At 40.3% G+C, this 13,366-nt stretch overlaps 2 protein-coding genes across 2 annotated transcripts; both read right to left on the bottom strand.

The window, feature by feature from the left end:
• Positions 1 to 138: 138 nt before the first annotated feature.
• LOC111220206 (cytochrome c oxidase subunit NDUFA4-like) lies at positions 139 to 2,412 on the bottom strand. Its single transcript, XM_022743212.1, has 4 exons — positions 2,221 to 2,412; positions 1,010 to 1,098; positions 737 to 797; positions 139 to 460 (listed from the first exon to the last, which is right to left on the bottom strand). The coding sequence occupies exons 1-4, from the start codon at positions 2,269 to 2,271 to the stop codon at positions 404 to 406; spliced, it is 258 nt and encodes an 85-aa protein (XP_022598933.1). The 5' UTR covers positions 2,272 to 2,412; the 3' UTR covers positions 139 to 403.
• A 954-nt stretch (positions 2,413 to 3,366) lies between these two features.
• Positions 3,367 to 12,226, bottom strand: LOC111220464 (protein FAM117A-like). Its single transcript, XM_022743563.1, has 8 exons — positions 11,551 to 12,226; positions 10,333 to 10,478; positions 9,513 to 9,608; positions 9,018 to 9,134; positions 8,039 to 8,167; positions 7,704 to 7,890; positions 6,061 to 6,238; positions 3,367 to 5,328 (listed from the first exon to the last, which is right to left on the bottom strand). Exons 1-8 carry the CDS (start codon positions 11,672 to 11,674, stop codon positions 5,007 to 5,009), a joined length of 1,299 nt encoding a protein of 432 aa, XP_022599284.1. The 5' UTR covers positions 11,675 to 12,226; the 3' UTR covers positions 3,367 to 5,006.
• Between the last annotated feature and the right edge of the window lie 1,140 nt (positions 12,227 to 13,366).

A 13,366-nucleotide genomic window follows, 5' to 3' on the forward strand; every position in this document is an offset into this window, starting at 1 on the left:
GTGGACAAGCAGACATTCAAACGATGTTTGCATGTTTGCTTTGAATACATTACATGAGAAGAATATCAAGTGACACCTTCCATGCCACTCGATTTTATAATAATGGTCTCAAAATACCATACAGATGCAAGTTAGAGGTGTGATTGAAATGGTTTTAATGATACAACAAAGTCAAAAATAAATTCATAAATTAGTAAAACAGGTGGTTGCCTGCTTTATTCATACAGTCGTCGATAAAGTGAATGATCCCTTCCCCCCTTCACACTGGAAATTAACTGACTGAATGAGTGTAGCAAGCAGTGTGATACAACCTTCATTCAGTGTCATGGGTTTATTTCATATTTGGCAGAAAGTGCAAAGGCTCTTTACATCGTCAGAGACAGAAGCGCAAAGACACGGTGACTTAGAAATCAGGCCTGTCCTTCTTCAGCTTGGAGTAGTCCATGTTAACTGTGAAAAGCTGGAGACACACACACAAACACAAACACACACACACACACACACACACACACACACACACACACACACAAATGTACACAATCAGTATGAGGAAGGCAATATGGACTTTGATGCAGGATAACAGAAAAGATATGGCTTGTCCTTTATAGACATAGGTTTGTGCTCTAAATCTAACCAAGCAGCAATATAAAGAAATATGAACACAAAACAAAATAATCAATGTGTTACGCAAATTGGTGTAAAAAGAATTTAAGTATAATGTTCAGAGAGTTGTTACTTTGTACTGCTGATTGGGCTCCAGTTTGTTCCAGGGCTCAGGGTTGTTCTTGCGGTCCCATCTGGGCGCAAGAGAAGAAGAAAATTCTTTAATATGACAAAGTATCCTTGAGATTATTGATGTTTCTCATGCAACATGTAATACACATACAGTGAGGTTCAACAAATATTTACAGTATGTGCTGAAGCGAGAAAAAAAAAACTAGATACACAACAAGAATGTCCTTTTTATTCTAACAATTCATACTGTCTCAGATATCTCACTGGTACTTACGAGACATCAGGATTTTTCAGAGCCAGCCGACACAAGTACGTGGCGCTCATGGTTACCCCCCCACCGATGAAGATGAAGAGGGGGATCAGCTGGTGGGCAAAGAACAAAATGTCTGAAATGATTTTATGTCAAGACAACAAACATCTGCTGTTGTTCACATTAGTTCATATACATACAGTACGGTCAAGATGTCAGAGACCACTTTCCCTTTCACTTAAATGGAAAAGTGGTCTCAGACTTTTGGAGCCCACTTTATAAAACCATATAGGCTGATATAGGATATCATAAGACTCAAGCATTAAAAGAAAACAAAAAACATTGGCTTTCCATATTTATCTGTCATATTTCCCCAATGTTAAGTGGCAGTAGTGTATGAGTTAAGACACTACATTATTTCACCTAAATGAAGGTTCACACTGTGTGGTAGGGGACAAAACATGTCTACCCAGTGGTCTATTAATAACTGTTTCACCCCGTCGCCCTCTGATTAACAGTACACTCCACATGCATTTGGCCTGGCCTGGAGTCATTCCAGTATGGAGCCTATACAGTGCTGTACGTGCTGCAGCGACCTACACGCATGGCTGTGAACATACAGTCATCTCGTGGGGAAGAACGCGCGCGTTTGCCCGCAGATCTTTCCCTTCGACCATTATAACGACATTATTATATTACAGTATTGTCCTCTGTATGAATGTTTCCTGCCGCATCATTGCAGGTGGATTCATTTTGCTGCCAAATGAAGCTGCTATGAAGCTCAGAGGGCGGCAGAGCAAATACTAGGCTGCGCACCGTCACCGGAGGGAGGGTGATAACAGGTACATACACAATAGAGGGATGAGAAAATAAAGAGGGGATTTGGAAATGGAAATTAGTCGTATCGTTGTAAATTATCGTCCATTTATCTGAAATCTTTGGCTACAGCTGTCGAGGAATCTGACATCAGATGAATATGCCGCATACTGTGATATATATCTTTCATTTTGTCTGTCATCCCAATCGTCGCACGGATTGTTTTTTTTTTTTTTAAATAAATGTCATGTCAGTGCATTAATAGGTAATAACACATCGGACAAGCTAATTTAGGAGATCTGGGGGGAACAGGAGCGCGCCTACACACCTCGTCCTCCCGGCGCTTGAGAAAGGCACATTTCAATGTCACCGGGTCGTTCACAGATTATAACAAAAAAAATACAGCGTTCAGGACTTACAGCTGGGTGGCTCTTGAGCTGTTTGGCGACGAGTCTCAACATAGACGACATAGTGGACAATCCTCCCGCTGACAAGGGTCCGTAAAAGCGAATATCTGCGGGCAAACTGCGCGCTGCCTCGGAGGATCTCACTGTTTCCTACAGGCCTGAATGTACACTGAAGTGCACGCCACCTCCTTTACTGTCAGCCAATCCCACAATGAAACGACAACAGCTGCACATCTGTACCCTGCTGGACTGTAGCCTATACCGTGTGTGGGGCAGCAGGTGCAGCTCTACAAGCTGATCAATTTAAACCTCATGAGATAAAAACATAAGCTCCTTCTCATTTATGTTGGCTTAAAAGCTTGAAAATGTCCTTAAAATACTCAGAAGAAATTTAAATTTTAACATGAACGAGTCTTTGACAACTGGGAAATCTCAATCTACTGAGGAAGATCATGTGATACAATTGAAAGCTTCAGAATCAGTATGTTTCTTTCCCCACCAGGACCATTTTTATTCATTTAGTCGTTTCATTGTCTATTCATCTGCACGTCTTTGTGTGTGAGGACCTCTATGAAAACAAGACAGTGCAACACGAGCTTATACTCTAATTTAAAATGTTGAGATAAAATTTAAAAATTAAAAAGGTTTGGCGGTTAAGGAAATTTTTCAAAATTACAAGATTGAATCTGCATTGTGAGGGAAAGATGAGATCTGCTCTGCCACTATTTACATGCAAAGCATTTCAGTCCCATCAGGGTAAACATGATCATTTTTCACTGTGACTGCTCCACTTTAAGGAGGACTTTTCTGATGATTTGCAAAATCTGAGCTGGGACAAGGGAAGAGACAATTCAAACAGTGTCATAAATTGTCACATTGGCGAATGAGAGTAAGTTCTTACTGACAGACTGTTCAGTCTTAAATGTCATGGTTTAACTACACAAACCTGCACACCCACTCTGTTGATGTAACTATGCGAGAAGGCAATGCTGCAAAAACTGCACACCCTGCATATCTGGTATACGTTTACATCTTCTTTTTTTAAAGCTGATTTCACCATGACCCAAATCAGACCAATCACTGCAGATACTGGAAATTCAGACCAGGGCATCAAGAGTTATGACTTAAGACTAATTTAATAATCACAAAGTCAACACGTTATCATTCATATGTTTATGTGGACAGAACACAGAACCTGAGATAACAGCACATCCCCAGCATCCACACCGACTCATTAAACATTGACATTGAGGCTTATTTGGAAACAGACGATGTTTAAATGCATCAGCATTTCACCAGGATACTAAAACTAGTAGAAGTTAGTCAAACACCCAGACTAGTTAACTTTCCATCCACGTGCACACACAAACAAAACTCCTGTCAGAAACAATAAACCAAGGATTTACATACGTTCCTCCTCATAACATCCTCTCTTGGAAGTGCATAAAAAAAAATCCACCTGATACAATATCTCATGTAACACCTGCCTCAATTATACCGACAGAAGAAACAAAACTAAAAGTAACTTTTTTTTTTTAGCTTATGTTGCAGGTAATTGGAAAAAGGTGTAGAAAATACACATTACTACTCTTAAATTTACAATGAAGTACAAAAAGTGAATATAAAAATAAGAATTGCGACTCAATAGTAGCAGTTCATTTTGTGCAAACATGTCTACCAGAAATAAAACTATATGAACATCAACTTGTCAGCTTGGCAGAAGAAAGAGAACATCTTCAGAGAAACATTTAGGATGACAAATCTACACCACTAAAACTGGTTAGGTAGTCAACTAGGCTGCGAAACCTTAAAACTATAAACATACCATCAAGCACACATTTACAATATCGAGGAATAACAGGTTTAGATCCATTAACACGTGCACAACTTACTTTTTTTGCAAGTAAACAAGAAGACAACAACAACAACAACAACAACAACAAAATATCTGTACAACTTTTAAAGCAGGAATGCATGAGCTGAAGCCTTTAGGTATTGATGCTACCCAAGTCCAACGACTAGAATATTCCCTTCAGTCTACAATAATCAAAATGTGATTTCATTGTATTTATTTATTAATTTTTAAATCAGGTAAATAAAAAAAGTACCCCACTGATTTGTCATGCTTTGTACACCAGCAACAGCTGCAGGGTCAAGTTAGATAAAAAAGAATTGAGAACTGCAGATAAATATCTTTGAATCCTTAAAAAAAAAACAAAAAAAACAAAAAACAACCAAACTTATCCAAGAAGGGTTTTTCTTACTTAACCCAGACTCCTAACGTTTTGGACAGAGATGACACGCTGCAGTCAAGAGTTTGAAAACCAGTATCAAATAATCAAGTCTGTGACATGGCTTCTTTGGGGAAACAGAATAATCTGTGCAGCAGTTTGGGGTCAGTCATCCAACAAATCACATCTCAGATGAAGATAAGAGTAGAGGAAGTGAGCAGTGCTGTCATCTGACTGCCACGTCTCCCACACTCGGGTTTGGCCAAAAATAAATCTTTGGATAATTAAATGTAACAACCAAAAAGGTCTTAATTTAGGAGACGTCACGATGCCTGAAAACCCAAAACTACTAACGTATAAAGCAAATCCTTTGGATCGTGTGTGAGTATGATACTAACTCTTTTCTGTCAATATTATTAGTTTTTTTAAAATAAGGTTATTTTATACCTGTGTAGAAAAGGAATGAGCCTTTCCTAAAAAATAAAGCAACAAAGCAAATCCATCCCAGAACACTGAAAGATTTGCATTATGCACATTCATTTCCACAGAAAAGATCTGCAGCTGAGATCAGAAAGCGAGGCCCTGCCCAGAGTTTTCTCCCATGACGGCAGCGGCGGCAGCGGCAGTGCTGTTGGCAGGAGCCTCTGGAGCAGCAGCAGCAGCCGCCGCCCGGTTGCCAGACGAGGTTGCCTGGCAGGAGCCTGTTCCCTGGCTCAAGCAGCTGCCTGCTGGGGAGACGGCAAGGCTGCGGAACAACAGGTCCATGGAGGGCAGCAGGGGCTTCAGGAGGCTGACGGGGCAGAAGGCTGAGCCCCCATGGGGGGTAAAGTTTACCTTGTTGGGGTCCGGGCAGGAGGAGATGAGGGCCGGCTTTGATTGGCGTGGAGTGCTACAAAATGAGAGAAGCAGCAATGTAAGACCAAACTAATATCCATCAACGTGTGAGTGGTAGAACTGAGGTCTGATTATATACATGCACATGTTCAACAGTAACTATATTGTCCCCTACAAATAAACTAATAAGAGGTGTGCCAAGCTTTAATCTAGCCCGGATTGTAACACACTATAAACTACAAACCTACAACTAAAATCATAACCAGTATTGTATTGCAACTATAGCTGCACTTACAAGAAGTCTTGCAACCAAATTTCACACGATGGGTTTAAAAAGACAGAAGAATTGACGACATGACTGTGAAGGTGGAGGCTGGATTATTGGAAGGGTAAACACACAGATCCCAAATAAATTAAATAAATTGGTAATCAAGTGTAAGGCAAAGTTAAACATCTCAAAACTTTAACTTAAAAAATAATCATTTTTTAAATGCCCAACTTTAACCAAACTTGTCCTGGTACTGGCGTCCATATCAAGGGTAAATAACTTATGTGGCCACATTGAAACACAAACAGGTAAGTGGCCACCACCAGAGGGCATCCACACACTGCCTCAGTTGGAACTGATACATTACATATACAGTATTGGTCTAATCAATCACAATAATGGAGATTTCTCAGTGTAGAGGTAATTTGTGTAACTACTGAAGGTGAGGTGCAAAGCAAGATGAGGCAGAGGTCTGTTTATTATGTTCGGACACAAAACAATAAAAACCTGTACCCGTACCTGGTCTCCTCCCACACTCTGACCTTTTCACAGCCCTCTGGAGGTTCTCTCTGGAAGCAGCAACTTTTGTTGGGCCCTGGCGAAGAGGAGATCAGCAGAGGCAGGGAGAGGTCAGCCTCATTCTGGGAGGAGAACGGTGACAGGACACACATCTCTGCACCGTCTATTAAACCTGAACCTGAAGGAGAAAAGGGGTGATACGTCAATGTGTGCACGTCTTATAAAGACAGTTATAATAATTGTTCTCAGTATATGAAATAAATTAGCTAAGTTCATCTCAACTGTTGTAGAAACCAATATCAATGTTAGTATTAATTGTTAGTAAACTGGAGTTTCTGAGCATTATGATCATGAATTTTGTCACCAGTATTAAAAAGGACAATTTTTGTTTTGTTCAAAAAGGTTCAAGATCATTTTAAGTATAAATATTAATCCATGGTTTCAATGTTACAGTTTTGCACTCTTAAAATAGAGCCTGTAATCGTCCTTATAGTTTAACAGTCAGTCTTGCTATACTACCAGAAATACGAGCTACATTTTGCATGTGGTTAAATGTTTAGTTTCACAATGAAAATAAGCACATAAAAGCACGATTGAAGAGGATGTAACCTGTACATTACATTTACAACTTTGTTTGAACTTGTGAAAAACGACTGGTGAAGCGTGCACAAGGAAGAGAGAGACTGACCTGTTTAAGCACTGGTCTTAAAAGCAAAATAATATGGAAGAAAATGACAAACTAGAAGATCCTGAAGACGATGCGCTACAGCAACTGCCACCCTTACACCAATAAGATGGGAGGCAACATAAACATAGATATTCTAACTCTGTCATGTCCCTCTGAGGAAAATATACTTCAGAAAATGTGTCTTTATCTGCCTCATTATGTGTCTGTTCAGTCCGATTTGTAAGAGGGTAAATGTAGCACAATTCCTCATAAATGTGCGTTTTAACACACAAGCCACCATAGAACTGAAGATAAATAAACCTGTGCCTGAATATTTCACCTGCTGCCACACGGCCCAGGCTTTTTAAAGCCATCAGTCTGGAACTGTTACTGTCTACTTGTAAATAGCCTTTTGATGATTATCTCCTATTTATTTGAAATGCTTTACGTCTAAAAGACTTGTCTGTGTGATTGTGTAAGTGTGTGCAGGGAGTGGTTTCTTGATTTAGGTTGCGTCTGAGTGGTTTTTGATTTTAGGCTACATCTTGAGTGGCTGCAGCAGGTGTGATCACACAGCAGTTGACTCTCCTTTTTGTTATACAACTTCTCTCCATTTTAATACTAATATCAAAGTTACATATTGACATTGGGCTTTAGTTAAGAACTTCTGATGTGATGCATGTAAAAGGCACCATTTGTAGAGAAGATGGAAACTACATGTATTATCAGTGTAGCCAAAAACCAATAAATACACCACTCTTTGTGCTAAAAACATCTCAGCCTAATTCACACAAGTGAAGCAAAGCATATTGTCTTCCTGTTCAGTCATAAAGCACCTTCCCAAACAGTGGTGAGAAAAAAAAATTTCTTTCAACTCATTTAGAATTATGATATGATATTAAACAGAAACCATCAACAAACCTGCTTATACATAAGAGAAAATGCACTGATTGACACTTTGTGCTGACAAACTAACCTTGGTGCAGGTCCAGAGGAACGTCTTCAGCGTTAGGCGAGGAGGTGGAGATGTAGTTGGGGGAGGGGGAGGGGGAGGGGGAGGTAGAGGATGATGACATGGGTGTGGTGGCGGGGTCACTCTGAGAACCACTGCTGCAGCCCTGCGGCGGGACCGGAGCCCGGTGACCATCTGGAACCTCAAGGAGCTGATGGGCAGGAAACAACAGTTTTTACCCGGCGTTATTAACACTAGCTACATATTACTTTTTAGGAATATCGAAAAAAAACTTTCCTCTGTTTATAAGTAAAACAATTCTCTGTGTGTACGCTGTGTGGAGCGTGAGTAGCAGTTACCCTGTGCTGAGGATGCGGTGGCTGGCAGATGAACATGCCTTCCAGCTCCTGGTTGAGGCCCTCCACGCTGCAGCGCAGTCGGGGGACCAGTGTAGACAAGGGAGCGAGGGGGATGGGAATTGGCTGAGTCTGAGGACACATCAACAAGTGAAATGGAATTTAGGCTGCATTAGTCCTGAGGAGCAACAGATCCAACACTTGCTGTTTTTACACAGTGCTTGTCAGTTTTTCTTTTTCCTCCCATTGTGAAGCACAGTGAGCCACATTATTTGTTTGAGGAGTGCTATATAAATAAAGGTTATTATTGTTATTACTAAATCAAATCCTGAAGCTTTCCAATGCAGTGCCCAAAACACATTCTTCACAAGTTAAGTTTGAAAGCAACATGTGCTGGAGATACCACTGTAATTCATCAAATTCCACAATGATAATCAAAACTGGCAAAGCATGTACATCCTTATTAAAATATTATAAACACTTTCATTTGCAAATCAGATTTGTAACCATTCTTATTGGTTTGTCATGCCACCACACTTTGGTCTGAAGCCACCTCAGCCCAGTCAAGAGAGGCAACGCGTAACAAGACAGTGCAGACCAGCTGTGCTAAAAAGAAGAAGTGTGTATTTCGCTCTGAAAAGCAGAAGCAGCGTGATGTAGTGGTCTTCCTGTTGCTTCAGTCTTTTACTTCGTTCACTTCCTGCAACGAGCTACACTGTTTACTTATGCATGTTGATGACTGTAAAATCACTGATACTTCTCTGGAGACAGACCGGTTGCACTGGTAAAAACTTTTAAGATGCTTTTGTCAACTTTTCCTGTTAAAAGAAAAGAAAACGTACACACACACACACACACACACACACACACACACACACACACACACACACACACACACACACACACACACACACACACACACACCCCCACACGTACAAAGTGAGCAGCATAGTGTGCTTGTGTGCTGACGATGGCACGGTACCTGTGTAGTTCCTAGGTTACAGCTCCGCTGAGTATAGCCTCGCTGGCGGTCTTTGTCGTGTCCCCCTGAGACTGCAGGTTTGTTGCGCTGCTGCAGCTGTTGTTTTAGTTTAGCAATCTGCAATGAACAGAGGGTTATTATCAGTCAATAAGCTTGCACACACACAAATGCACAGATAAAGTCCTTTAAACATGGAACACACTTTGCAAGACCCCTTCAGAGGCACATTTTAGGGATTTTTTTTTTTAGCTGTGACAATATGATTATGTGATGTTGAGATAAAAGATGTGATGAGGAGTTAAGCTCTGGTGAAAACTGAAATGGGAAGTTTCTTTAGAGATGAGGTCATTTGATCGCCCGTTTCTCAATGCTATCAAAATAATTGAGTAAGGCCTTTTTTTCCCAACAGCTTGCCCTTTTTGATACAAAAATGCCCAGTTTAGCAAACCTGACTGTTACAAACACACACGTTGAGCAATAAAGGCAGATATTGACCTCTCGCAGATGCTCAGCGCTGCCCCATGATGCTGAACGTTTGTGACTGCTGCTTCCTCTCCTGCTCTGGGAGTTATCTGACCACGAGTCTGGGGTCTGGGGAGGAAGAAACCACAATATGGTCAGCTGCCGTAAGAACTGTTACCCTCAAAATAATATAGCACGTGACAAATAAAAGTGTATATATTAAAGGTTTGCCCTGAAGCTGTGTTGCAACCATATGAAAATCTGAGCCCGGATTCTGTGGCATTGAAGTTGCATATTATGACAAGACTTCAACCATATTTTACCAATAGTTTCACACTGAGCACAGATCAGCTTTTCATGCTCAAAGGCTGATCTGCAGCCACAACAGATCATCCACACCCACAGACGATCTTTTCACACTTGTAGAAGAGCGAAACAGCAGGAGAAACTGAAAAACAAAGAGGGGGGGAGGATGTGGGCAACCAAAGAGCAGTGGCGAGTGCCTGCACACAGAGCAGAGAGGATGGGTGCAGCCAAAACGGCCTCGTCAGCTGACTTCAGGGACTGTTCTCATGGCTGTGGTTCTCACTCTGTAATGGCTATGCAAGCACCAGATAGTCCCTCCCTCCCACCATCTCGTAGCAACTTCCTTCTCTGCAAAAGTGCAAACTAATCTTCCAACAGACACAATACTAATTAAAATTAAAAAAAAAAAAAAGTTATGTTCAGTAAAATCTGACAAATCAATTGTAAAGTTCTACATTCCATTCATTTCTTTGTGAGAAAACAGCTTTGATTCAAACTTGCCAGCATTATTATGTTCACCCAGGTACACTTTTCATCTGGAGCTGACCTGAGTGGATTTGTCCTTTCGAGAGAGGCTGCTCTGGCCCTCTGGTTCTTTCGGCCAGTGTCCCTGCAGGTACGGTCCGATGATGGCATCGAGAGACATCGTCCGTCTCATGCCAGAGCTCAGCTGTTGCGATTTGGTCTTTCCAGCTGTCAGTATCAGAGGCAACTTTTCATTTTACATGTAGCAAGAGGTTAAAATTATCTTTGATTTTTTTTGTTTTCATCAGTTAGTAAAAGAACTGTTGAATTTTGAGTCAACATAGCTTTGAGTTCTTACACTTAATAAACTGTTATTTACACCTACATAATCAGAAAACACATATTGCTGTTAAAAAGTGCTATATGTAATATGAACAAGCTTTAAGATAATTTGTACCACCACTAACAACATCTATAGCTAAAATGGGATGGGAAATTCATCCGCAACCATTCTGAAAATAGATTAATAGTTAGGTTGTTTTTTACAAATGAAAAATCACAAAAACATTTCCAGCCTCTCAAATATGAGGATTTCCTGTTCTATTTGTCTGTTATGGCTGTAAAGTGAATATCTTTGGGTTCAGAGCCAGAAACCTGAAGCCATCACCTTGGGCTCTGACAACTTCTATCCTTATATTTCATAGTCCAAAAGATTAATTGATAAACTGACATGGTATTTGCCAGATTTATTCATAATGAAAATATGTTTTTGTGGAAGCCATAATCATATCTATAGAGCAATATCTGCTAGGTTGTGTCATCTGCATTACTATATTTCCATACATTGTCATATTATTTATGTCCATTTCATTTCTTGTATGTATGACAGTATGACAGACAAATGTATTAATTTAATAGACACAGCTAAATCTACATAGAAAACAATACAACACACAGCTCTAACAATGAATGAATAGTTGATAAGTGGTTGTCAGTTGATAAATTTGTTTTGGAATGTACTGACTTCCATGTTGACAATAGTTTATGACAAGACATTACTACACGTTTCAGTAGGGCTTTACTTGATCATCTATTTCAAGTTTGAATAAGTTTAAGTATTTTACTAGTAAACCCAGAAGCGGATATAGCTGGTGTGAAACCATGTAAGGCTGTATTTATGTAGTCCACAGTGTCTAGTTTTTTACATTTTCTATCGTGGCATCACAGTTAAGCCTATACATATTTATCCAGAGAAAACAGCTGTATGATCCATAAAGTGTGGCAGGTGTTAGGCTCATACCTGACTTTCCATCTCTCCGGTTTGATCGAGGTTTGCTTGCCAGCTGATAGGGGATGGTGGCCTTGAGGGGCTGTGGACCCAAAGCAGCTCCCCGGGTCTGTCCAACTCCACTTCGGCCCGACATGTTTGCCGTAACAAACCTGGGAGCACTCTGCTTCTCACTGACTGGAAATTAGCAGTGGATGTCCTGCCTGAGAGAGCTGTGGGGGCGCTCTGTGGAAACACTGGTAATGGCTGGCTAAGTTACCAGCTGCAACTCTTCCTCCTCTGGTGATGATGACTACTCAAAACCGTTACAAAAGTCGGGCTTGACTCATACAAATAATCATTTCCAAGTCAAATACAACTACCAGCAACACGTAGCTCGACAGATGAAACGTGACTAACAGCTTGTGTTCTAATCTTCGGCGGTGATCATACTTTTTTTCTGGCTTGTGTGCGAGTTAGCAGCCTAGCAAGCAAAGTTTCTTTGTGAGGATGTTGAGATATTTCACCCTGTTGTCGAACAAGGAAGCAATTCCAGTTTCAAAAAGTCACTTTAACGTCAACTCCTACGTCTTCTGAGCAAACCTTGAAGTATATTTCATTGTACTTCTTCGGGCTGGAGCGTGTTTTGGTGGCCTACAAGGTTTCGAGGTGGTCACAGTTTCTTTGGCCCTCCGCGTTCTTGTTTCAACGCAAACTCCAAACACTTCCACCACCACCACCACGCTGGTGTGGATTTAATTATGTAGAGGGCGGTACCAGCTCTGTGTCTCACTTTTCATTGGCTGGTGGAGTCATCGACTTCAATCGTATTGGACAATCGGCCATCAATCCGTCAAACCTCGGACAATGAAATTTGCTGTCACCGCCTCCAATTTATATCACATATTAACCGATTTACGCCACCAAGTATGTGTTGAAATATCACGTAAAAACCTCCAACGTCTGAAAACTGACAGTTTCGATTAATCGTGACACTAAAAATCCATTGACTACTTTTTAAAACTTCATTAATGGTTGAAGTTACTGTAATTTACCATTTTAAGATAACTCTGGTGGCATAGTTTATCTTGCAATTACAAATGATCATTGCTGGAAGACGGTAGACTTCAACACGTAAGTAAAAGTGCATAAGTAAAAGTACAAAAGTATTATTATACTATTGATGCATTAATGTAGGCTATAAGCATCACTAATATTGCAGCTGGTAAAGGTGGGGCTAATTCTAACTACTTTATGTGCTGCAAGGGAGCTTAACATATTATAACACATCTTGTTTTTTTTAACTCATTATATTTTGCATTAATAATCTTAATCTGCAAAGAAACTAAAGATGTACAATATATGTAGTGGAGTAAAAAGTGCAGTATTCCCCTCTGAAATGGGGGTGGGGTAGAACATAAAATGGAAAATACTCAAGTAAAGCACAAGTACCTCAACATTGTTCTTAAGTATTGTAATTGAGTAAATGTAATTAGTTACATTTGCCACTGTAAATCATGCAGCCATTGTGTTTATTGAACACTGTAGAGGTTAAATGTATTTTCCCCACTTCTCCTTGTAAGCATGGGTTTCTTTTCATTTTAGCACAGTCTGGAAGTGACTACACAGCTTCGGAAAATTTTCTGATTCGTGCAATCTATCCCAGTGAGCATCAAGTCAACATTCATTTTTGTCAGTGTTACATAATCTTTGAATGGTGATGCAATATCAGAGCGGCTTGATTTAAAAAGTTTGCACTGCATTACCTCCCAATGGGATTTGACAACAATTAATGCAGACTTGATGTTCACTTGAGGGATTGCACTACTAAGGCAAGTTTCAAGAATCC

This window comes from Seriola dumerili, unplaced genomic scaffold (genome assembly GCF_002260705.1).
Source record: "Seriola dumerili isolate Sdu_G_001 unplaced genomic scaffold, Sdu_1.0 BDQW01000068.1, whole genome shotgun sequence".
NCBI classification, from domain to species: Eukaryota; Metazoa; Chordata; class Actinopteri; order Carangiformes; family Carangidae; genus Seriola; species Seriola dumerili.

Excerpts from the sequence above, each read along its gene's own strand:
- LOC111220206 (XM_022743212.1), bottom strand. The coding sequence starts at position 2,271 with ATGTCGTCTATGTTGAGACTCGTCGCCAAACAGCTCAAGAGCCACCCA. Across the intron at positions 1,099-2,220 it reads AGCTCAAGAGCCACCCAGCT|CTGATCCCCCTCTTCATCTT; the intron begins GTAAGTCCTGAA and ends TTTGCCCACCAG. Across the intron at positions 461-736 it reads AGCCCAATCAGCAGTACAAA|CTTTTCACAGTTAACATGGA; the intron begins GTAACAACTCTC and ends GTGTGTCTCCAG.
- LOC111220464 (XM_022743563.1), bottom strand. The coding sequence starts at position 11,674 with ATGTCGGGCCGAAGTGGAGTTGGACAGACCCGGGGAGCTGCTTTGGGT. Across the intron at positions 9,135-9,512 it reads GCGCTGAGCATCTGCGAGAG|ATTGCTAAACTAAAACAACA; the intron begins GTCAATATCTGC and ends TGTTCATTGCAG. Across the intron at positions 6,239-7,703 it reads TCCTCTGGACCTGCACCAAG|GTTCAGGTTTAATAGACGGT; the intron begins GTTAGTTTGTCA and ends TTTCTCCTTCAG.